Source organism: Paroedura picta, chromosome 13, assembly GCF_049243985.1.
Source record: "Paroedura picta isolate Pp20150507F chromosome 13, Ppicta_v3.0, whole genome shotgun sequence".
Lineage (NCBI taxonomy): Eukaryota > Metazoa > Chordata > Lepidosauria > Squamata > Gekkonidae > Paroedura > Paroedura picta.
This window is the reverse complement of record NC_135381.1, coordinates 34,046,560-34,068,780: the sequence shown is the minus strand read 5'-3', so window position 1 is coordinate 34,068,780 and position 22,221 is coordinate 34,046,560. Positions and strand designations below refer to the sequence as shown.

General features: G+C 45.8%; 1 protein-coding gene across 7 annotated transcripts; it reads right to left on the bottom strand.

The window, feature by feature from the left end:
• Positions 1–180: 180 nt before the first annotated feature.
• On the bottom strand, positions 181–21,677 carry CSTF2 (cleavage stimulation factor subunit 2). Of its 7 annotated transcripts, none has more exons than XM_077307525.1 (16): positions 21,527–21,677; positions 18,489–18,567; positions 18,127–18,296; positions 17,853–17,989; positions 16,696–16,815; positions 16,397–16,564; positions 13,737–13,857; positions 12,494–12,538; positions 12,225–12,266; positions 8,206–8,265; positions 6,954–7,095; positions 5,612–5,781; positions 4,279–4,748; positions 3,123–3,248; positions 1,810–1,949; positions 181–361 (listed from the first exon to the last, which is right to left on the bottom strand). In XM_077307525.1, the coding sequence occupies exons 1-15, from the start codon at positions 21,582–21,584 to the stop codon at positions 1,827–1,829; spliced, it is 2,031 nt and encodes a 676-aa protein (XP_077163640.1). In that variant the 5' UTR covers positions 21,585–21,677; the 3' UTR covers positions 181–361; positions 1,810–1,826. The 7 variants fall into 7 exon arrangements, with proteins under 7 accessions (XP_077163640.1, XP_077163641.1, XP_077163643.1 ...); XM_077307526.1 differs by having other exon boundaries at positions 13,737–13,854; XM_077307528.1 differs by lacking the exon at positions 8,206–8,265.
• Between the last annotated feature and the right edge of the window lie 544 nt (positions 21,678–22,221).

The following is a 22,221-nucleotide window of genomic DNA, read 5'->3' as shown; positions in this document are numbered from 1 at the left end:
TCACGCCTTGAATAAATCTTTGTTGGTCTTAAAGGTGCTACTGGAGTCTGGTTTTATTGTGCTACTTCAGACCAACACGGCTACCCATTTGAATCTACATATCCTAGTTACATAAACATCCTAAATAATGGCAGAAACCACAGGATTCTGACACCCCAATGAAAGGCAGACTGATGAGGCTTGCTTAAATCCAGGACAAAATTTTATTTGAAACACAAAGAATTAACCAAGGACGGGGAGGGGAAGAAGGGAAACCTCTTTCCTTGGTCACTGCTCTGGCTCAGATAAGAAAATGGCCTTTAGGGCTGTCTTCACCAAGGGGCTGAATTTTGGAGATGTTCCATCAGAGCGGTCCCAAATTCTAGGAAAATAAAGGGGACAGTGTTAAGAGATTGATCTCCTCCCTCATTGGAAAAAAAAGAACAGACTAATCCCTAAAGAAAGACATAATGACCATCCTCAAATACTGAGAAGAATTTCTGAAAGAAAGAACATAGCTGTTCCACCTAGAAGGCATGGATACGATAGGAAGCCATTTTTAAAAGTGCAGGGAGGTAGAATAAGTGACAAATTGAGAATGATTTATTCTGCATGAGGTTGGGCGCTATAGCCAGCTGTCAAAGACACTTCCTTGTCTTTGAAGTGTTAACATCTCCCACCCCCCCCCCCCACACCACACCCCCAACAAACCAACCATCCCACCAAACCAGATGTTTATTGAGGATGGGCAGGGGTAGTCAAACTGCGGCCCTCCAGATGTCCATGGACTACAATTCCCATGAGCCCCTGCCAGCATTCGCTGGCAGGAGCTCATGGGAATTGTAGTCCATGGACATCTGGAGGGCCGCAGTTTGACTATCCCTGGTTTAAGGGAAGGATTCTATTTTGCTTCACAGCTAGCTAGATCTTCCACAGAGTCTTGTACCACTGCCAGTAAGCATGCATTTCAGTACAATTCTTTGCCTGCAATACCGGTAAGGGATTTTCCTTTGCCCTCTTCAAAGCCATTTTCTCTTCTGAAGCTCCACAGAAACACTGTAGGAGTGCCTGATCCCACAATGGCCAGCTGAGACCTTCCTCTGTGTGCTTGTGACTTCGGAGGTGAAGCACATGGTGACCAAACACCAGTCTTTTTCAGCAGTGGCACCTTCTCCTTGATATTCACTTGCTCTCCTCTCTGGTCATTCTCTTACATGCCAGGTCAAAGTATTTTAAAAAAATACTCAAACATTTAATCAAGGGCTGATCTTTCTGAGAGTCTGAACTGTTTTGAGACTCCGTTTAAGCTGCTCAGTGTGCTTCTGCTCTGGCTAAGTTACAAATGCTGGGAACCTCTGGAGAAAATAAATAATTGTTGTTGCACTAAATAAATAAATTAAACTCTGGAGAAAATAAATAATTGTTGTTGCACTAATACAGGAAATGTCTGTGGCAGTTCGTGAACTGATACAACATTGCTTAGCTTCTGGGGCAAACTGAGATCTGGGCTAAACATCTCACCAAAGGCACAATCCCCCTGGAATCTTCTTTGCTGCAAACCCTCTGAAATGACCAGGTGCAAAGCTTGCAGAGTTCCAGTTCATGTCACTTAGGGATATAGCCAGGAGAAATTCTCTGGGGACTGTGCTCCAAAGAACTGTCTTTTGAGCGTACCATATACAATGAAGCTTCCCCTCTTATTGTTCTGGAGGGTTTCCCATTGTCACCTTCTCCAGCATCTTAAATGGTAGCCTATCCTGCATACAGAGGCTGACTGAACGACACAGGCTATTCTACAGAGTCCAGTGCAGCCCCCCTCCCCCTTCTTACCCAAAGAAAACAGCTTGTCACGGGGCACCAGTGGACTTCTGTATCTGCTCTTTCAAAATCAGGATGCTCTGCCTTTGCTCGGGAGGCAGCATGGCTATCTGATCGGCTGTTAGCTGGAGGACCTGCATGATGAGTGCAGCCTAAGGGGAGAGACAGAAGACACGAGTGAGAAAGGGAAAATCCGGACATTTTAAAGTTCAGCTTTGTTCTTTGGATGCAACACACTGTCCTCATATCCTCTCAGCTGTGGTTAGAGAACTGAATTAGGATCTGTGAAACCCAAGTACAAAGCCCTGCTCTGCCATTAAAATTTTCAGGGTTATATTGGGCCTGTCCCTGGCTCTCAGCCTAATCTACCTTACAGGGCTGGTGTAACTATAAAATGTAGAAGGGGAGAATGTTTGAGGCACCTTTGAGCCACTATTGGGAAGGAGGATATAAATGAAGTAAATACATTCAAAAAAACATCAGATTCTTCTCCCCAACAATATTATTGTAGTGCTGGAATGGCAATGCAGTCCACCTGTATCAGACACAGGGCAGCTCGATTCAGAACGTGGCAGATGGCATGCTAGGTGAGGCTGGCCACAGTTAGCATGTTAACACCGGTTCTAAGACTATGACAGTGTCTTCCGGTTGTTTCTGGGCCCAACACAAAATGCTGGTTGCACCTCTGAAATCCTAAATGGATTTCTTAGCTCCTGAAAGATCACCTTCATCAAACATACTGCAGGAAAGGATCCTGCTTTGGATATATTTGATGAGGCTCTCTATCAAGGCTCTCTGGGCAGCCATCCCTGCATTTTGCAAATCTCTCCTCCGGACGTTGCAACTGTCCTCCTCACAGGCTTTGCAGCATCAGCTACACATCTGCTCCTTTGAACAGAAGCGCTTATCCGGGATTTTGGTTCTCATTTTTAACCTTTTCTATTTTTATGGATCTTTTTACTGCACTGTCTTGAGCATAATTTCACTGAAAAGAAAAATCTTCCAAACAGGCATATCAATTTCTATCTACTATAAAGAGGCAGACAATCTGAATAACTGTTTTCGTTTGCCGGAATTCAGCTAAATTTGAGAATATACGTAAAATATGTTTCTTGAAAGTTATTAGGGAGGCATACTGCTTCACCACTCGTTCCTGAAAGTGAGGTTGGGCACTATAGCCACTGTGCGTTTACTGACATCTATCACACTTCTCTAACTGAAGGGAACATAACATTTCCTTCCAGTGCATCTCCCTCAACTATTGTGGTCTTGCATACTTGCATGAAAAATCCAGGTCTTACCCTAGCCTGCCTCATGCCACTTACCTTTTCATGATCCTGCGGCGTCACCTGGTTTTGGCCAGGACTGAAGCCCCCAGGTTGGCTGGCTGCCTGTACGCCTGCCCCAGGCATGCCTCCAGCTTGCATGGCTGTCCCTGAAATATTAGGCACCTGGAGGCAAGATGAGAAATATATACAAATAAATCCAAATGCATTGCCCTCTGTCCTGTTAGAGATGAAAATAGGAAGGTGCCTTATATCAAGGCAGAGCATTGATCCATCAAGCTTCTGGCGAAGGGAGGCCTCTCCCAACACCTGCCCCCTGAAATCCTTCAACTAGAGTAGTACACAGCTCAGGCACCCTACCACTGGGCATGAGCAAATGGCACAAGAAACCACCAGTGACCCTAGCTTTGGACACGATATCAGTAGGGTGGCATATGGATGTGACTTGCTCTCCCACAGCTGGCAGGAACTTGCCAATTAGGATTTTGATCTTGCCCTTCTCCAAGGATTTCAGGGCAGCACAGTAACTTTCTCTCCCTACCTGGGCCCAATGATCTTTATAACAACCCTAAAAGGTAAGTTGGGCTGATGCTGGCCCAAAGGAAGTTTTGCAGCTGAGCAAAGATTAGAGCCCAGGTGTCTTCGGCTCTCCAGGGGTTGTACCAAGGGCCACCTGTTTCTGACAAATAGAAATAAGATTTGGAGGGTTCCTTCTATCCATTCCCAAGTCCTTGGGTTTCCCCCAGCACACAATCTGGGAAAGATAACTATATTAATGGTTCGTATTAGCCTGGCCGGTCTTCGAGGGGGCAAGCAGTGCAGAGGAGAGGAGTTTGGAACTGCTGATGTCACTTCCATGCTTAGCTCCTCTGCCACAGTTCTCTCCCAAGGTATGGACAGAATGACCGAAGACCCATTCCACCAGGGGATGCCATGGGAGAAGGCCGGCCGGCAGGTAATCTGGCCTCAAACACATTTGCCTTTACAGCCTCTTCCAAACAAGAGGGTGACTACTTAAGTCATTTGCACCACAACATCAGCCTCTGTCAAAAATCTAAAGGTTTGGGACCCTCCCCTTCGGATAATGATCATTCTGTGAGCAGTCTGGCCTGGCCCAATGGGACTCCCCAAGCCCCACATCAACGGTGTCTGACTTAATGAAAAGACAGCAGCAGCAATGAAGAGGTATACATACCTGCCTCGGCCCCTGAGGACCACTGGCTCCCATGTTAAGAGGCCCAGGGCCTTGGATTCCTCCTGCCATTGGGCCACGAGGGTTGGGGCCAGGGCCTCGAGGCTCCATGCCCCTTGGGGGCTCCATGCCTCTGGGCTCCATGCCTCTCGTTTCCATGCTCCTTGGGGGCTCCATGCCCCTGGGCTCCATGCCCCTTGGGGGCTCCATGCCTCTAGGCTCCATGCCCCTTGGTTCCATTCCACGAGGCTCCATGCCCCTTGGCGGCTCCATGCCTCTGGATTCCATTCCTCTTTGCTCCATTCCTCTTTGCTCCATTCCTCTTGGTTCCATGCCCCTGGCATCCATCACTCTGGGCTCCATGCCTCTAGGCTCCATGCCTCTGGGCTCCATGCCCCTGGCATCCATCACTCTGGGCTCCATGCCTCTGCCATCCATGCCCCGAGGTTCCATGCCTCTCGGATCTCTTCCCCCTAAACAAAAAGCAATCAAAGTCTAGGAATGGTCCGTTGTACAGATGCAGAAGCGCATATCCAGAGCTCATATCAGAGCTACCAATCTGGGGCCCAGAGGTCCAAGCCCATTTCAAAGGCCCCTGAGACCTTTTGCTTATTTCCTTACTGGTGTACTCCTTGTCATCTGTGTTTTCTCCCTTGAATTGGATTCACAGCCTTTTGGACTAGGAGTGGTGGGAAGTTGTAAGGGAGATCAGGGAGATGACTAATTTAATAACTCTAGTGGTTTACCATCTAAAATACCTGTCTGCTTTTAGGCTGCAATCAGTTCTGAGCTGAAGCCTGCTTATTTCCTTCATATTGTATAGACATTACAACACCTAAAGAAGCACCTTATGCACGTGTCTTCAGACTAGGGGTCACCAACCTTTTTGAGCCTGCAGGCACCTTCAGAATTCTGCCACAATAATGGGCCCAATCACAAAATGGCTGCCACCAGAGGCGGAGCCAACCAATCTTAGGGAGTGAACCAGCTGACCTGGTTCACAGCAGGCAAATCACTGATAAGTTAGCAGCACTGTGGCCTGGACACTGAAGTCTCAATGGGTGCACATGCAAACCTTTCCTGGTTTGCCTAGTTTTCAAGTTTCAGATACAACAACAATAGTATGGTTTACTGCAAAACCTCCTCCAGTTCCTTCAGGGAGAGAACTGAAGGTGAGGGAAAAGTGCGGGAGCCTGAGATGCAGCTCCAACAGACAGTCCATGATCTGGCATTTACCACCAATCCAGGCTTCTGTTGTTCCCCATCTCTCAGATTTTGCTATCTTAATGCTGCCTTGTTTGAGCATCAACTCTGGTGGCTCAATATCGTCTCTCACCTCGGCCGTCCATCAAGGGTCCTCGTGGCTCTCCCATCAAGGGCCTGGGCTCTCCCATTGGTCCTCCTCTCATTTCATGTGGGGGTGGCCCTCGGTTGTCATGGCCAGGCATGTGGTGCATGGGTGGGCCTTGGTGAGGAGGGCCCTGGTGGGGTGGGCCGAGGTAACCTCTGCAGAAGGCGGCACCGTGGGTTTGACAAAGAGAAAGATGGGAAAAGGACAAGAGGAATCAGCTTGAAACGCAAGTCTTAGTTCTTGCCAACGGCTCATGAGAGGGTACAACTGAGATTAGGTTGCACCCAAGCAGGTTTCAGGATTGTTGCTTCTTTTAAAATAAAAGTTCCCTGTGTGGAAGACGAACAGGAGGAGGAAGGAGTTTTTATACCCTGCTTTTCACTACTCAAAGGAGTCTCAAAGTGGCTTACACTCACATTCCCTTCCTCTCCCCACAACAGACACTTGTGGGGCTGAGAGAGCTCTGAGGGAATTCCTCTGCAAGAAAAGCTCTAACAGGACTGTGAGCAGGGAGAAAACAGCTAGCCTAGCCAACCTCCCTAATATGACAGTTCTCTATGGTATTAAAATTAGGGTTGCAATAGTTGTGCCAATTAATGGATAAGTCAGGGGAGTCAAACTGCAGCCCTCCAGATGTCCATGGACTACAATTCCCATGAGCCCCTGCCAGCAGTTTGACTACCCCTGGATTAGATAGATAAACTAATATGGCTCCAAATCCCTCCCTATTAATCAGCTAGCAGCATATTACTTTAAAAACAAGTCAAAACTGCAGCCGGCAAGCACTGTCTTAGAAGGTACATTCACTAGGGTGAGGAGAAGGGGAAAACGCGTCTTCCATACTTATGCCTACTGCTGTTACCTAAAACATCGTTCAGAATTATTTTGCCTGTATGGAAACTTGAATGAATTGATCACTGACTAAAACTTGTACAGCTACCTTAATGGAATGTTCTGCTTTTATGAGCCCTCCCCTACCTGCAGTAGGAAGCGGACCAACACCCTCATCAGCTATTTCTGAAACATAGGATCCAGGGGAGAAAACATAAGGAGCCTGTTGGCTTGCTCCCCAGCTAAGTTAGATGGAAGAGACAATCTTCAACTCCAACATTACTTTCAGAATTACCTAGGGTTGTGCGCTCTGGCGTACTTTGGCGAAGAGGCCAGCACCGCAGCATGGAGGAGAGGGGCACTGGTGGTACAGCAGCCAGCGCTGCCCCTCCCCTCCATGCTGTGATTGCCGAAGCGGCCGAAGCATGCTCGAGCGCACAACCGTACTGCAGACAGTCTCAAGGTTCCCTTGTTGTGCTAACTCTCTTCTACCTACCTGGGCTCAACTTCTCCAGTGACGGAAAGCAAGGTTCCTCCGCGGGGGTCATTTGGGGCATCTCCCAAAAGGCCTCGGGGTGGTGGACCACTGGCTGGCATTGGCCCACGTTGCATGGGGGCTCTTGGGTCTGGCATTGGTACTGTGAAAAAAGCAAGAAAGGAGGCCATGAGGCTCTTGGATCTCTGGAGACTAACAGAAGTTCAGCAAGGCTTGGGCTGTGGTGCATCAATTTCATGCGCTTCACTCAAAGACACGCATGCTGTGGGAAGAAACCACAATGTGACTTGAGACACTGTTCATAGCCCTGTGACTGCTCTGCTTTGACTCATTTTCTCTACCATTTCTGCCTGCTCCAGAACAGTCAGAATCAAGAAAAAGTACAGAAGACCAACAGGAATTTGACAAAGAGGCTTCCTAGAAGACCTTTTGCACCCTGCCTATTATGCATTCCCCACTATTCGTGTAGCCTCAACAATGTCCATGTCCAAGCCGTGTCTATCACATCAGTTATCCATAGATACAAACACAGGATGCCGCCTTATAGAGCCAGTCCCTTTGCTTCTGACTGGCAGCATGCATCAAGGCCAGTGGTGGAAATCTCGCCCAGCAAACATGGCAGGGAACAAGGGACCTTTGGCATAAAAGGCATGTATTTTACCCCGCTGCTTTCTTCTTAACTACCGTTTTCCCCTTCCAATACAGATAAGCAGCTCCTGGGTAAGACTGGGCTCTAGATTCTGTCCACTGTAGCACAATCTTCTCATAACCAGTCTCTCTTGTCTCTAGCAACAAGCACATTCTTGTCTCTTATACCACCTTCTTATGCTATATGGCTTCACTGATGTACTTTACAATAGAGCATGATAGAAGAACACCTGACCAACAAGTCTTACCATCTAAAATTCCAGCAGAAAGTAGGAAAGAAAACAACTTTGTTTCAAAACCTCTAAGTTTAGAATCCATGCCCAGGTACAAAGAACCTCATAATAAGTGGCCCCAGACCTAGCTAAAGCGTGCGAGGGGTAATTGAGAAGCCAAAAATGGAACCTGTTCTTAGAATGGTCCATCCCACTATCTGTAACCAAAGACGCTTGAGCCTCTGTGTCCTTTTTGCTCCCAGAAACAGCTCCTTCTTGGAAACCGTGATGTTGGTTCTTTTCCCCAAAGCTACACAGCCCCAAAGACATTGTCTTGCACATTCCACACCACAGGCAGACAGGCAGGAAGAGCCGGCAACAGCTATAGGTACCTTGAACTCGCTCAATAGAGGCAGGCCTGGCAGGTCCCACAGGAGAGAGCTGCATGTTCCCTGGCCGCACAGCAGGGAGAGAGGGAAAAAGAGCAGTCACATCAATAGGAGATGCACTCGTCATGCCCACACAAGCACGCACAGACACACTCCACTCACACCCCCTGATTAGAGCAGCTCATCCATTACATCTCCGGCTCTTAGGGGAACAGAGAAGCCCCTCCTCTGCAATCTGGTTCCACATTTCAGGGAGGTGGTCTCAACTACGGTAGATTGAGACCTTTTTCCCCCTAAGGCTGTATCCTGCCTTCCAGCCTAATCGTCTTGCCTTCAAGTGCTAGCCTTTCCCAAGGCTACTATAAATGTTACTAAAATTATCACAAAATAAATTAAACAAAGTGTTCTTTCGTTCTTGTTTGTTTATTCTCATATAGGATCCGACCAGAATGGTTTCTAGATTATGTCCCGTTTTCAAATGGAAATTTTCCTCATTGGTTGTCCTTTGAATATAAATATCATGAATATCCAAATTGTGAAATTCAACCACTATTGAATAATATAGCATATATATCGGCCTTTGGCTCTTCAGTATGGGGATGCTAGTTATACTAACTGAATTTCACAGTTTGGGGATAGGTTTTTTTCTTTGTCTCTTTGTATTCTCTACAAACCGTCCCACTTGTCTATATTTTCAAGCCTGCAAGGAAGAATTGTCACGTGAACTTTACAAGCCCACAAACTTCACAGGTATTTTTTCCTGCTGGCATGCTTTGCTCCACTTGACTTTATGGTGCACTGAGAGAAGGGCGTGTGTGTGCTGCTGAAAAAAGAGATGGGTTGTAAATACAAGAAGGCAGCAGAGAGGCAGTAAAGTCCTATCATGATACAGCAGCTAGAGCAATGGACTGGAATCTGGGAGAGCTGGGTTTGAATCCCCACTCTGCTAGAGAAGCGTACGACACGCACTCAGCCTAGCCTACCTTTCAGGGTTGGTGTGAAGATAAAATGGAGGAGAGCTATGGAAGCTGCTCTGAGTTCCCACTGGGGAAAAAGGCTCGGTATAAATGACGTAAAGAAAGAAAGTAAACACTGACTGGGGAGTCTGACCTCTTCTCACAATGATGATGTCATGGGACTACAGTGGAAGGGCATTATGCAAAAACCCTGGAAAAAAATGCTGTTGAATACTAGGAACAAAGCACTTATTGGATAGGCAGACAACTAGGTGTCCCCATATATAAACAATTCGCTAATGGAGCAGATGGAATTGGCAAACCAGTTTGTCTTGGATGTGAGCAAGTCTGGGGGGAAATCACTTGGCTGACTTTCTCCCCCCCTCCTGTATGTAGCCAGATAATTAGATATTTCTCCATCTACAGCAAATTATGGTCTGCACTTGCTGGGTGAACCAGAATCCCAAACAGTGGTTTGTATTCAGATTAGAGTTCTGGTCTGCATGAACTCTAAATTGCCTAGGCTGCAAGGAAAAATATGTTTTGTCGCAAATCTGGGAATGCCTAATTATTTGGCCTTGTGTGCAGAAAGGAGAGGGAGCATGATCTTGAGTATCCCCTTGGCTCATTCATATAAGCTACTGATTTCATCTGCACCAAATGAAAGACTGGGCCACTCTGCAAATAGCTGCTTGTAGACAACAGCCTGGAATTAACGTCTTCTCCCATTTATTCCATTCTATGCCCTTAGATTACTAGTTGTGTTCCACTTCTCAGGGAAACATACCATAGGATCCTCAATTGCCGTGCCTGATCATTGGAATGCTTTGTGTTGGGGAACCTCCCTCCCTCTGCATGTTTGTGCTGTCAACAAAAAGCCATTCTGTTTTCTCCAACATTAGTCTTGAAAAGCTACCGATGGGCTGTTTTCACTGTCTGTAATCAGAATTGCTATGCAGGATCAGACCAGTTGTCCATCTAGTCCAGCACCCTGCTTCACACAGTGGCCAACCGGCTGACCTGAAGGGCCAACGAACGTGGCAGAGGCCAACACAGGTATTCAGGGATTAACTATTAGTTTGACTATATACAGTGTTCATTAGTTTTATGTCTCTTGTACGCTGCCTTTGGCATTTTGGCTAGAAACAGTAACCAGTATTTCCTCAAAACTACCAGTTGTTGATGGGGCAGCAAGGGGCATCAAAGTGATGCCTATGAGAATCTAAAAGCTAGAAATCACAAAGAAAGTAGAACAAGCTCCCTCATCCAGCTCCTGGCAGGGCCTGTCCTATAGAAATGTAGAAAACCAAAGAGAACTTGATAGCAAACTCGCCTAGAATATCTTGGGTGCGGAAATGACGATCCAGCTACAATCCCCACCCAGCATCAAAACTAAGCCTGCAGGGTCCCCTGCACATTTATGCAGGCTCAAGCCCTACTGAACACTGATGTCTAGGTAAAGACCCACAGCCTCAGGCTGCAAATTACTCTCTCAGTGACCTGCGAGAAGAGCAAAATGGGAAGGCTAAATGGCACCACCAGGGCCAGATATAGTGTCCAAAGTCCCCCTGCTCACAGGCTTGGTAAAGGAGCCCCAAATCAGGCTGCATATTTTGCACCTGAAGTATACAGTCTTAAATGGGGACTGGGAAGTTTTGCATCTCAAATCACTTGACTTCACCACAGGCCATGCCAGGGAGATTTCAACCCAAACTCCAGAATGTACAGAACGTTGCAGCACTGTTACTATTAGGAGTGAGGTGGAGTGTATCTATTTCACCCTTTCTACACACTGTGTAGAGGTTTTGGTTATCAAATAGAAAACCCGTCCTGGCCTTGAATCTCCCTTTCTACAGGACCTCCTCTCCAGCCATGCTTTACTACAACAGCTTTATCCATCTGACAAAAGCTTTTTGAAGGTGCCCTCCTAGAAATCAGTAAGTTGTTGTGGATCCCACCTTTGGAATGAGTTACCTTAGGTGGTCAACTCCCATGCACTAGTCATTCTGCAAATTATATGACAGGACAAAAATGGAGGGCATTTTTACAACGGGAAAAGAGCAATAGGGTGAAGGATGGCTCAGGAAGATGAGAACAGGACTGTAGTGTATGCCATTGTGCTTATCGATAATAAATTAAACATTCTAGAGCCAGCTTGGTGTACTGGTAAAGAGCAGTGGCTTCTAATCTGACGAGCCAGGTTTGGTTCCCTGCTCCTTCACATGCAGCCAACTGGATAATCTTGGGCCAGTCAGTCCTGTTAGAGCTGCTCTCACAGAGCAGTCCTGTCAGAGCCCTCTCAGCCTCACAGGGTGTCTGTCGTGGGGGGAGGAAAGGAGAGCAATTGTAAGCCGCTCTGAGATTCCTTTGGGTGTGAAAAACGGGGGTATAAAACCAACTCTTCTATTTGTTGAATGGATTAGCCTGCTCTTACTGCATTGCTTCCTGCATTGGTCATTCCACTTTTTTTTTGTACCACGACACATTATGTCTGACTTTTTTCGCACTGTTTCTCATTCTTGTGACCCTAGAAATAGTCACAGAAATATAAATAAATAGCCCTACTGCATGTTTTATCAGATCTCTCCTGCTATTTTACTCCTTTGCTGCATGTCATGTATTCCACCGTAGTGAGGAATGCAGACTACAGACAAAGCAAATAAAATAAAACTGGATGGCCACTGTTGGGTTTTTGGACAAAAAGGGACTTTGGTCTGATGCAGGAAAGCAATGCTGCAGAACTAATGCTGAATTCTGGAAAAGAAAAAAAAACCTAGGTGGAAGAACATGCAGCTACGTCTACATCTCTCTTTTTCTCTTACATGACCACACACGGACGCACGCTCACACACACTTTTCCTGGGCCTCCGTCACCAGACCAAAGCAAGCCCCCATTACCTTGTGCAAAAAGGAGAGAAGGAAAAAAAAGAAAAAAGCATTGCCAGGGCACCCTCTGCTGGAGAAACAAAGGAAAGCAGGTGCAACGGGGACTAAAGCACTACCCGACCAACTGTGGAACCCAACCAAGGGGGGTTTTCCTTGCTTTCTGCAGCACATGCAAAGTACCTGATGGAGCATTACTGGGGAAAGCATCACTCTCATTGTCCACTAAGCGCAAAGAGAAATGGAGGGATAGAGTCACAGAGAGCTTGGAAGCCGGTTATATGCCATTAATTGGGGGGGGGAGGATCCACATTTATTCTAAGGGACTGCCCCACCCTCCTCCCAGCTTTTGATTCCCTCTCCACCCAAAAGTTGTCCATGCCCACACTTAGAAACCAGGAGCTTTCCTGGGACATGCTCCCTAACTAGGATCTGACCGTTATCTGCTTTACCTTGCCCGCGTTCCATGAGCATCGGCCCACCTCCTGGCATGCCCCCTAGAGAAGAGAGAGAATTGTTTACATGTTTTGTTTTTAATATCCAAAGGGCTTTGAGTAGGTTGCAGGGTACGAAGGAAAGACAGAAAAAGCATCAAAAGCTGCAAAACTAGCAGCAATGACATTCAGCGATCAAACCCTACATAGACTTATTACATCCTTTGTAGGCTGATGTTTCCCACTTGAGCTAACATTGCAGCACATGGCCCCCACTTGCAAGTGTTTGAAATGGAGCCCATGCTTGCTTAGAAGTTATGCATCCCAATGTGAACCGTTTAGCTTTAACCTTCAGTGTGTGGGGGTTTGGGGATGGGAGGGTATAGTGATTCATCAGGTGTGAGGGAGAACATTCAGCCCATATTGAGATAACTCCCTCTTTGTCACTCTTGCACACTTCTAAGCTGATCTTAAGAACAGAACACAGAATGTGGGGCTGAATCTAGGATCTGCACACCTGTCCGCTGACAGTCAAACACTACCAGTTACCTGCCTGTTTTTGGGCTACAGTCCAATACTGCATGAAACTAAGAATGCCACTGGGCATGAGTCACAACTTATGTTGTTATTTTATTATGATGCCATTTATTATCAAAGGCAGGAAGGCAGCCAGGGGCAAGCCTAGTAGCCAAGAAAATTTACAACTGGCAGAAGACCATCCAGACCAAGTAATAAAACTGTAAATTCATTAAAAACTGGTTTAAAGCAACTGCATTCTGAAACAATGAAATTCACTACTTTATTTTTGCAATTAGCCTACCAAAAACTTCTGGTGACTGCTGTATGTCCTTTGTTGTTCTAAAAAAGATAGGTGCTTTAAGAATAGCTGGTCTATTATCTTCTAACTAGTCCACTGATCAGAACTGTTTTGAGGATGAAATGCCAGATTATTTTTTTAAACCAAATGCAAATCCACAGGAAATCTGAAGGCTGTGTATTAATTGGTTTTCAATCACAGCCCCAAGGCATATTGAAGCTGCACAAGCAAAGCGCTTGCATTTTATGGATTGAATTCCTCCTCTGTTTGACCCACAAACCATATGAACCACAATGCTGCTGCATCCAGTCTTGCCCAAATGAAGCTCTTCTGCAGTCTATTATTACTCTTATGTTCCTGGAAAGATCCTAAAGGCCCTTTGGTCCAAGCTGACACCTACCAGTTCAAGGATAAATACTGTACAAGAAACATGGAGGAACTTACCACCTGGAGCCATGGGACCAGGGCCGGGTACAGAGGTGGGCATCTGACCTGGGGCTGGCACACCCCCTGGCATAGAAGGCTGCATCAGAGGAGGGGCTCCATTGACATGCATGCCACCCTGCTTAGGGAAAGAAGGCACATTGAAGTTAAGTTCTCAGGAGGAGGAAAACATGGATTTATATTCCATCATTTTAGGATGCTTGCATGACAAAATGGTCTCCCATACAATAAATAAATACATCTTACACATAGAAAAGCAACACACCAAGAATAGGCTAGGCTAGGTCCCTTTCCGTCAACATCTAGCTGAAGTTCATTTGTTACTTATGAGAAAACAAAACTCAGGATTGTGAAATCCATTAAGAATTCTAACCACAATATACAGAGAACTGCAAAGTCACAAGCAAAACTGGAGAAAAAAAAACAGCATAAGAGAATGCATTTGAATCCAATATGCCATATTAATTTGTTACAAATTATCAGATCCAATAGCAACCAAAGCAAATTTGGCTATACTAACCTCTTTGTTGCTGTCTTGAACAAATATTTCAACTTTGCATCAATACATGTGTTTGTTCTAGAAAGTGTAAAAGAGCCTCTGCCTTTTATCCTCTAGAATGGACACCAAAATACATAGAATGCTTGTAATCATTTGTTTTTGTATATGCCCCCATCTTCAGAAGAAATGTGGGCATGTGCACTAGGGCCAGAGTCTTTTCTCCTGTGGCACCTTTTTGATGGAACTGCCACTCAGAATTAGCTTGCATGCCACCTAGCCTTTTGTGGGTGCTTGGTAAAGCCATTTCTCTCTTCCCAGACTCTCTATTCGTTTGTTGGCTTTGCAGTTGGTTTCTCCTGATCTAGTTTTTGTGGCCATTAGAAATATAGCTGTTCAATGAAAGAAATCATTTTGGTCTCTTCCTTCTGTCGCCTCTTTAGGGGTTTGTTAAATTGTTCTTCCTAATATACCATTTTATTTGCTTTTTCTATTGACTGGTTCTCCATTCCCTTGCTAATGGAGCTTTAAAATGTTTAAGGGGCCTTTAACAGCTGCATTCAATGGCTTTAATGTGGGTTTCTAATTGGCCATTCATTGTTTTAATTTTGATGTGGAAGTTTCCTTTGAAAGTATTGTGCCAGAAATACTCAGCCAGAAAAACAAAAATGCAAGTTAGCTGGACATTTTTTATAGTATCCAGAAACAAACCGCTGCCAACTTGTGTAAAGGTGAGCAATTAGCAAGCGGTTTCCAAATAGCAGCAAATAAGATCTGGTTTCATGTACAGAGGTCATTATGTTGTAAGGAGGAGTGTTGAATCAGAAGAAGAAGAAGAGTTGGTTCTTATATGCCGCTTTTCTCTACCCAAAGGGGGCTCAAAGCGGCCTACAGTTGCCTTCCCTTTCCTCTCCCCACAACAGACATCCTATGAGGTGGGTGAGGCTGAGAGAGCCCTGATATCACTGTCAGAACAGCTTTATCAGGAGTCTCAAAGCGACTTGCAATTGGCTTCCCTTTCCTCTCCCCACAACAGACACCCTGTGAGGTGGGTGAGGCTGAGAGAGCCCTCATATTGCTGCTCGGTCAGAACAGTTTTATCAGTGCCGTGGCGAGCCCAAGGTCACCCAGCTGGCTGCATGTAGGGGAGTGCAGAATCGAACCCGGCACGCCAGATTAGAAGTCTACACTCCTAACCACTATGCCAAATTGGCTCTCTGGCTGAACTGCCCCTGACTGAAGTGGTACAGTCCAGACTGAGCTTTATAACATCCAGAAGAAGAGTTCAAATCTCACTCAGTAATGCACTAATATTCCTGATTACTTTTCTATCAACACTCTTTCCGTCCCTAAGCACGATGACCTCATTTCCAAGAGATCAAAGGATCAATAGATAAAAAGAGATGTAGTTTTGGTTTGATAGGATGAGTGTTTATATGGGTTTAATGTTTAATTTGTCATTTGATATATTTTTATGCTCATAAAAATTTTGAAAGTTACCTCAGGTCCATGATTCTTCTAGAAGGAAATATACAAATGAACTTTTACAATCCCACTCAAGATGAGCAGTATAGTATATCACACACAAGTCTTTCTCTTCCCCAGAGCTTGTCAGAACCTTGAGGAATACAATCCCAACTGTTCTTCCTATCACTGACTAGACTTCCTAAAGATTCATTTTGCTACCCAGCTTTGTAACTATTTTGTTAGAAATAGATCACCTGCAGGTCAGAAATACAACCAACCCCCATCCTAAATTTCAACATTAAAATGTGTCACCTGTTGACCTTTGCAAACCCATGGTTTGATGCATATGCAGCACACTTTTATGCTAAGGATTCAGGGAACTGCTGCCTTATAAACGTGCTAAGGAAATCTTTAGCAGCAACATCATTTTAAACCCCCCCCCCAAACCTACAGTTTCTAGAATGTCTAAGTTGTGAGTCATAATGGCTAACAGGGCATGGAAAATGATTCAAATAGGTAGAGAGAAGACTTGGAACACCCAAACACACTCAAACAGTCTAGCAGGCCTCCTAAACCCAATTTAGACGTCCAACACAGAAAAACATAAGAGGAGCCCTGCAGTATACATTTAGTCAAGCAAACTATTCCACACAGCAACCAGTCAATTACCACCAAACTGGACACAGAGGCTTCTTACTATTGGCTGTGGCTGGGATACAGGGACATTCGGTTGGTTCATCTGTGTGTTGGGACCGGGACCGGGCCCAGGTCCAGGCCCAACTCCTGGTCCAGGCCCAGGCCCTGGAACTGCTTGTGGGTTGTTTGTAATCAGAGAAGGAACAGTGGTCTGGCGATGCAGAATTTTCTAGAGGGAGGAAAAAAAGAGAGAGAGATGGAATGAACGAGCATGTAAAAAACATCACGAAGAAGTACGAATCATCCAAGGGCGCTACTCCACCGTGGAATTCCTCCCCCTTCCCCCGGTCAGGAGCATACCAGAGCGATCTCAGGATCAACAATTCGCATCACCACTTGGGCCTGCAGCAGAGCATAGGCAAGTTGTGGGTTCTGCAGCAACATGCTGCGAGCCTCCTGGGGACTGTTCTGGACACACAGCTGGGGAAAGAGAAGCACACACTTAACACACATAAGCTGAAGTTCAAAGTTTCTGGAGTGTTTCTCTCTACTTCAGGCCTTGACACTTCAACAGGACATTCCTCCAACCACAGAATAAATCTCAGAAATCAGGAGTAGAAAAACCATGTTAAATTTTAGGTACTGAGAGGTGTATTCTGAAGTTTTAGATAGCCACATGCCTGAAGTAATAAGTCAATTAATTCAAAAGAAATTCCGTCTAAACATCAGGAAGAACTTCTTGACAGAGCGGTCTCTCAGTGGAACAGGCTTCCTCGGGAGGTGGTGGGTTCTCCATTTTGGAGATTTTTAAACAGAGGCTGGATGGCCATTTGACAGAGAGGCTGATTCTATGAAGGCTTAAGGGGGTGGCAGGTTACAGTGGATGAGCGATAGGGTTGTGAGTGTCCTGCATAGTGCAAGGGGTTGGACTAGATGATCCATGAGGTCCCTTCCAACTCTATGATTCTATGATTCTAAGTAGCTTCACCAGTATTACATTTCCAAATACCAGCAGAGACACTCCACTTTGTATTTATTTATTGTACTCATATACCTCCCTCCCCTGAGGCTCAAAGCGGTTTACATAAAATGCAGAAAACAGTACATGGAACTTACGGTTTTCATAACAACAACAACAACAACAACAACATAACAGAGGTAACCGAGTATAATGATGCAAACAGGTCCAGAGCAGAATGCATGGGTAGATTTCTGGGGGGGGGAGGGAGCAGGGGCCCTGTAGATGTTGCTGGTCACCTAGTCTCAACCAAATGTACTTTACAGAAGGCCAAAATATCACAGGGTTGTGGGTAAAGATACACAGAACTTTCACAGACCAGGTAAGGCCATCAGGCCATCCAGTTCATGATGACTAGTCACCCAGAGGTCTTCCTACAAGCTCTGCACCTGGAGATTTTTCTGCTGGAAAAGCCTTCCAATACATCCTCCCACTGAGTCACTTTCACACCTTGAATGGCCTGAATGAAGATTACTCTCTGCTTTCTTGCCCCACTGACCTTCATCTGCTTCATCAGCTCAAACATCTGCTCGGGAGGGAGGCTGGCAACCGCCCTGCTGATGGACTCTGGAGCATCTTCAGGGTTCACTGGGTCTCCATAGGGTGATTCAATGATAGGGGCCCCGGTACCCAAACCTGGCAGAGAAGAAGGAAAACAACTTTAGAGCAAGGGGCTTCTTGTCCTCAACTAGTTGCTTGCCTGTTCCATCCCAGAGTCCGCAGATCACAACAGCTGCCTTTGCCACCCCATTCCTTAAGGTGTTCAGACTCACTTTTCAGCTCCTCTTTATTCTTCTCGCTGGCTGCGTTGTCCACGCGCAGAGCCCTCCCGCTGAATTCGCGCCCATTCAGGTTCCGCATGGCACTGAGAGCTGTTTCCTGGTCTTGATATTCACAGAAGCCATAGCCTTTTGGTTTGCCTGTCTCTCTGTCATACACCAATCTGGTCAGAAGGGGACAGAAACATTGTAATTCTTACATATAGAAATACCAGTGAGACAGCAGCCAGAAAAGGGGCTCTGAGATGTTACAGCAAGCCGTAATATCTTCTGACCCAATCCCAAACGTTGTGTCACCCAGTTTCACATCCATACTAGTCCTTAATTTGGGAAGCTCTTACAGGGTTGGTTCTCACCGGAAACTGACGACAGGTCCAACCTCTGAGAAAATGTCCTTTAACTGCTCCTCTGTGGCTTCATAGGGGATATTCCCCACTACATGAGAAAGACAGTAGCAGATCATCAGTATAGATGCAAAGCACTGATATAAGCTACACTTCAGAAGACAGATATTTGGGGAGTTGAGGGACAACAGAACAGAGGCTTTGAGGATCTGTCTACTCAATAACATAAGTATATTTCCATCCCAGAGTTTCAAGTAGCTAGGAAGGATGAAAAAATAAGATGGCTTTTTACAAACTTTTGTCACATGTACAAGCAGCATTTATTGCATATAGCCAAAGGCCATTACAATCAATGAACATTAAAAATGAATGATGCAGTTACTTGAACAAATATTTTTGGGATTCTTATGTCCTAGCTGGACTGAAAACCCATGTGTTGGCTCTCGTAATCTATGATGTCTGGTAGACATTCATTCCTTACATTGTTAATTTTATAAGTGCCAAACAAGATACAGAAGAAACTTTAGCTAACGCATCCACAAGTTGACAGACTTACAGATTTCTGGGAAAGGGAAATACGTGACCTGGGAGATCAGATTTTATTACTCAGATCTGGGGTATTGATGAGTATGGTTTGCCTGCATTGGTTTTACAGCCTGCATTGGTTTTACAAGAAGCCTGAAGAAATTTTTGTTCAAAGAGCAATACAACATGCTTATGAGGACACAAAGGACAACTCGTTGCTACACTAACAGTGTAGTCCTGAGCAAAGTTCCACCTTTCTGAGCCCTCCGACTTCAATAAACTTAGAACAGTGGAACTCTACTTTGGACTGTACTGCTTTTACCTCTCTCCATGCCTCTGAATTGCTCTTTGAACCATAAATGCATCCCCTATTCCTTCTCCCTTATCAGGCCCAAAGCAACTGTAGGTTTACCTCTACAAACTATGAATCACAAATTGTCCTAATTTAACACTGCTGCAGAAATGAAGACATGATGGACATGACCTGTGCAGAAAAATGTTGTGCATCTTTGTGCAAAAAAGGATACCTTTTCTCCACAACCATTAAGAAAATATGGTTGCACATCATAAGATTAAGAATATTCTATATGATGTTAAATATTTTAAAGGTGGCTGAAAAATCTTTGGTGAGTTTGATTTTATTCAATCCCAAACAATGATGATGCAAAAAAAAAAAAAAAATTGGTTGGCACACATATGGTTATTGAAACCAAAGTAACCAATAGATAAGGTACAGCTCTACATGTAGGGTACTCCCCAAATAAGCAAAAAGAGTAAGTTTGTAATTTAACAAAAGAAATAAATCCTTAAAAATGACATGATGAGAACTGAAAATGTTGCAGAAATGACAGAATATTGAGAGCAACTGTCAGTAATCTGTGGAAATTAGTGAAGAGTTTAGAGAATATTGAAAAGGGAGATTTTTGAGGCTAGAGTAGGATTTTCACACTGTACTCAACCAGATGGTTTAATGATCCATGAATTGACAGCTTTCATTTAAAAGCAGCTTTTCTATTTGTTTTAAATTAACCTAGCTCAGTCAGTTGATCTAAACAATGAAAGAGTCCAGTTGGTCTTAAAGGTGCTACTGGACTCTGATTTCATTGATCTAAACAAGGGCTTGTTTCTATATTTTTACATATATATAACCAAGGTCCTTCTAATGAGGGCATTACAGTAGTTAGTGATGCAGATATTGAAGTTTTAGAAAATGGTGATGAAAATGATATAGTGAATAGGAAAATGTGGACTGAGACACTTGAGATGAGTTGTCATTTATTTGCTTTTTGGTATATTTCCATCTGTGCGCTATTTACTTTCATTGCAGATGAAGCAGATACATGTTTTACAATGACAAGTCTAAAAAGCCTGTTGATTAATACCTAGACTTTTAACCGGCTACTATTAAAGCAAGCATTCTTAAAGGCCACTGGATCCTTCAAAGAGCTGCAAGTGTCTTCTAAAAGGGAGCAATCCTAAGTGCATTTACTTGTAAGCAACACCCACTGTAACCAATGGATCATTCTTCTAAGTAAACATCCTTGGTAGAATGTAGTGGGTAGTGATGCTAACAGCAATCTGCTTAAGGAACATGTTGATAGCAGAGACAAGACTTGATCCAATGAACTCTGTTTTTTACCACTATGTTACAGCAAAACCTTTACTTTCCTAATCGTTTCCTGCATCATTTCTTTGTTCTACTCAAATTTCTCAACTTTCTCCAAGGAGGCACAAAACACACATCTCGCCTTGTCCATTTTATTTCCACTGCAGCCCTGGGGAGGAGGCTAGGGTGAGACAGCACATGACTGACATCAAACCATTTAGGAGATTGCCCAGGTACAAGAAGATTTAAACAGAGCTCTCCCAGCTCCTGACCGGACACTCCACCACACTGGCTAACTTTTCTTCAGCCTCCTCTACCCAGAAACCTTTCCTCAGTACACAATTCCTTGGGAGGCGGAGAAAACAAAGCGGTGCACAGAAGATCAATAATGGTAGGTTAAAGAAATAGGAAACTTCCATCATTTCCTTCCACCTCCAGGGATACCAGCCTCCAGCTTCCCCAGAGCTACAGTGATCGATTCTCCTGGAGAAAATGGATGCTTTGGAGCAAGGGTAGTCAAACTGCGTCCCTCCAGATGTCCGTGGACTACAATTCCCATGAGCCCCTGCCAGCAAATGCTGGCAGGGGCTCATGGGAATTGTAGTCCACGGACATCTGGAAGGCCGCAGTTTGACTACCCCTGCTTTGGAGATTGGATGTAGCGGCCTTGTACCCACTGAAGGTCCCTCGCCTCCCCAGGCTCCCCCTCAACTCTCCAGGATCTGGCAGCACTACCCCCCCCCTCCCCATCTCCTGCTTTGAGCGGGAGCACTGGCAACCCTCCCTGGTCTATGGCGACTGGAGGCCTGCAGCTTCCCACCCGGCCACAGAGGAGCTCTGGGTTTCTATGGCAACAAGGCGCCCTCCACGAGGGGGAGGAGGACTGGCTTTCCACGTTCCCGCGTCCCTCCACCCTCACCAAACACGGAGCGCAGGGACCGGTCCACGGCGGGATCCCGCACCGACAGCCCCGCCATCCTCCTCTCCTCCTCCTCCTACGGCGTCTTGTTCCCCCTCCTCAGCTTCTGCCCCTCGCGCCGCCGAACTTCCGGTCCGCGGCCTAAACCGTTCCCCTTCGCTTTGCGTCCGACTGCCTTTTTCTCACTCCCGGAAACGCGACCCCTGAAGCGCCGGTTCCGCGGCAGCAGGAGCAGCAGCCCGGCTTCTAGCGGGGGTGGGCAAACTGTAGTTCATCGACTACAATTCCCATGAGCCTCTGCCAGCACATTCACTGGCAAGGGCTCGTGGGAATTGTAGTCCATAGAAATCTGGAGGGCCACAGTTGGACCACCCCTGGGTGGGACCTGGGGAGCCCCCGGAATTCCAGCTCATCCCCAGAATGCAGAGATCGGTTGCCCTGGAGGAAAGGGGTGCTGGGGGCTCTAGGGCGTTGTGCCCAACTGGGGTCCCTGCCTTCCCCAGGCTCCATCCCCGCCTCGACTGGAGTTTCCCAATCTGGATCTGGAAACCATTCCTCATCCCCCGCCGGTGGCCAAGGGAACATCTGTCAACCCTGCTTCTACTTCCCTCCCGCCCCCATCGCTTTCTCGCCCTTGCTGGATTCCCTCCGCCTTGGAGAGACTAGAAAGTCAGCGCGGATGTACTATTGTGTGT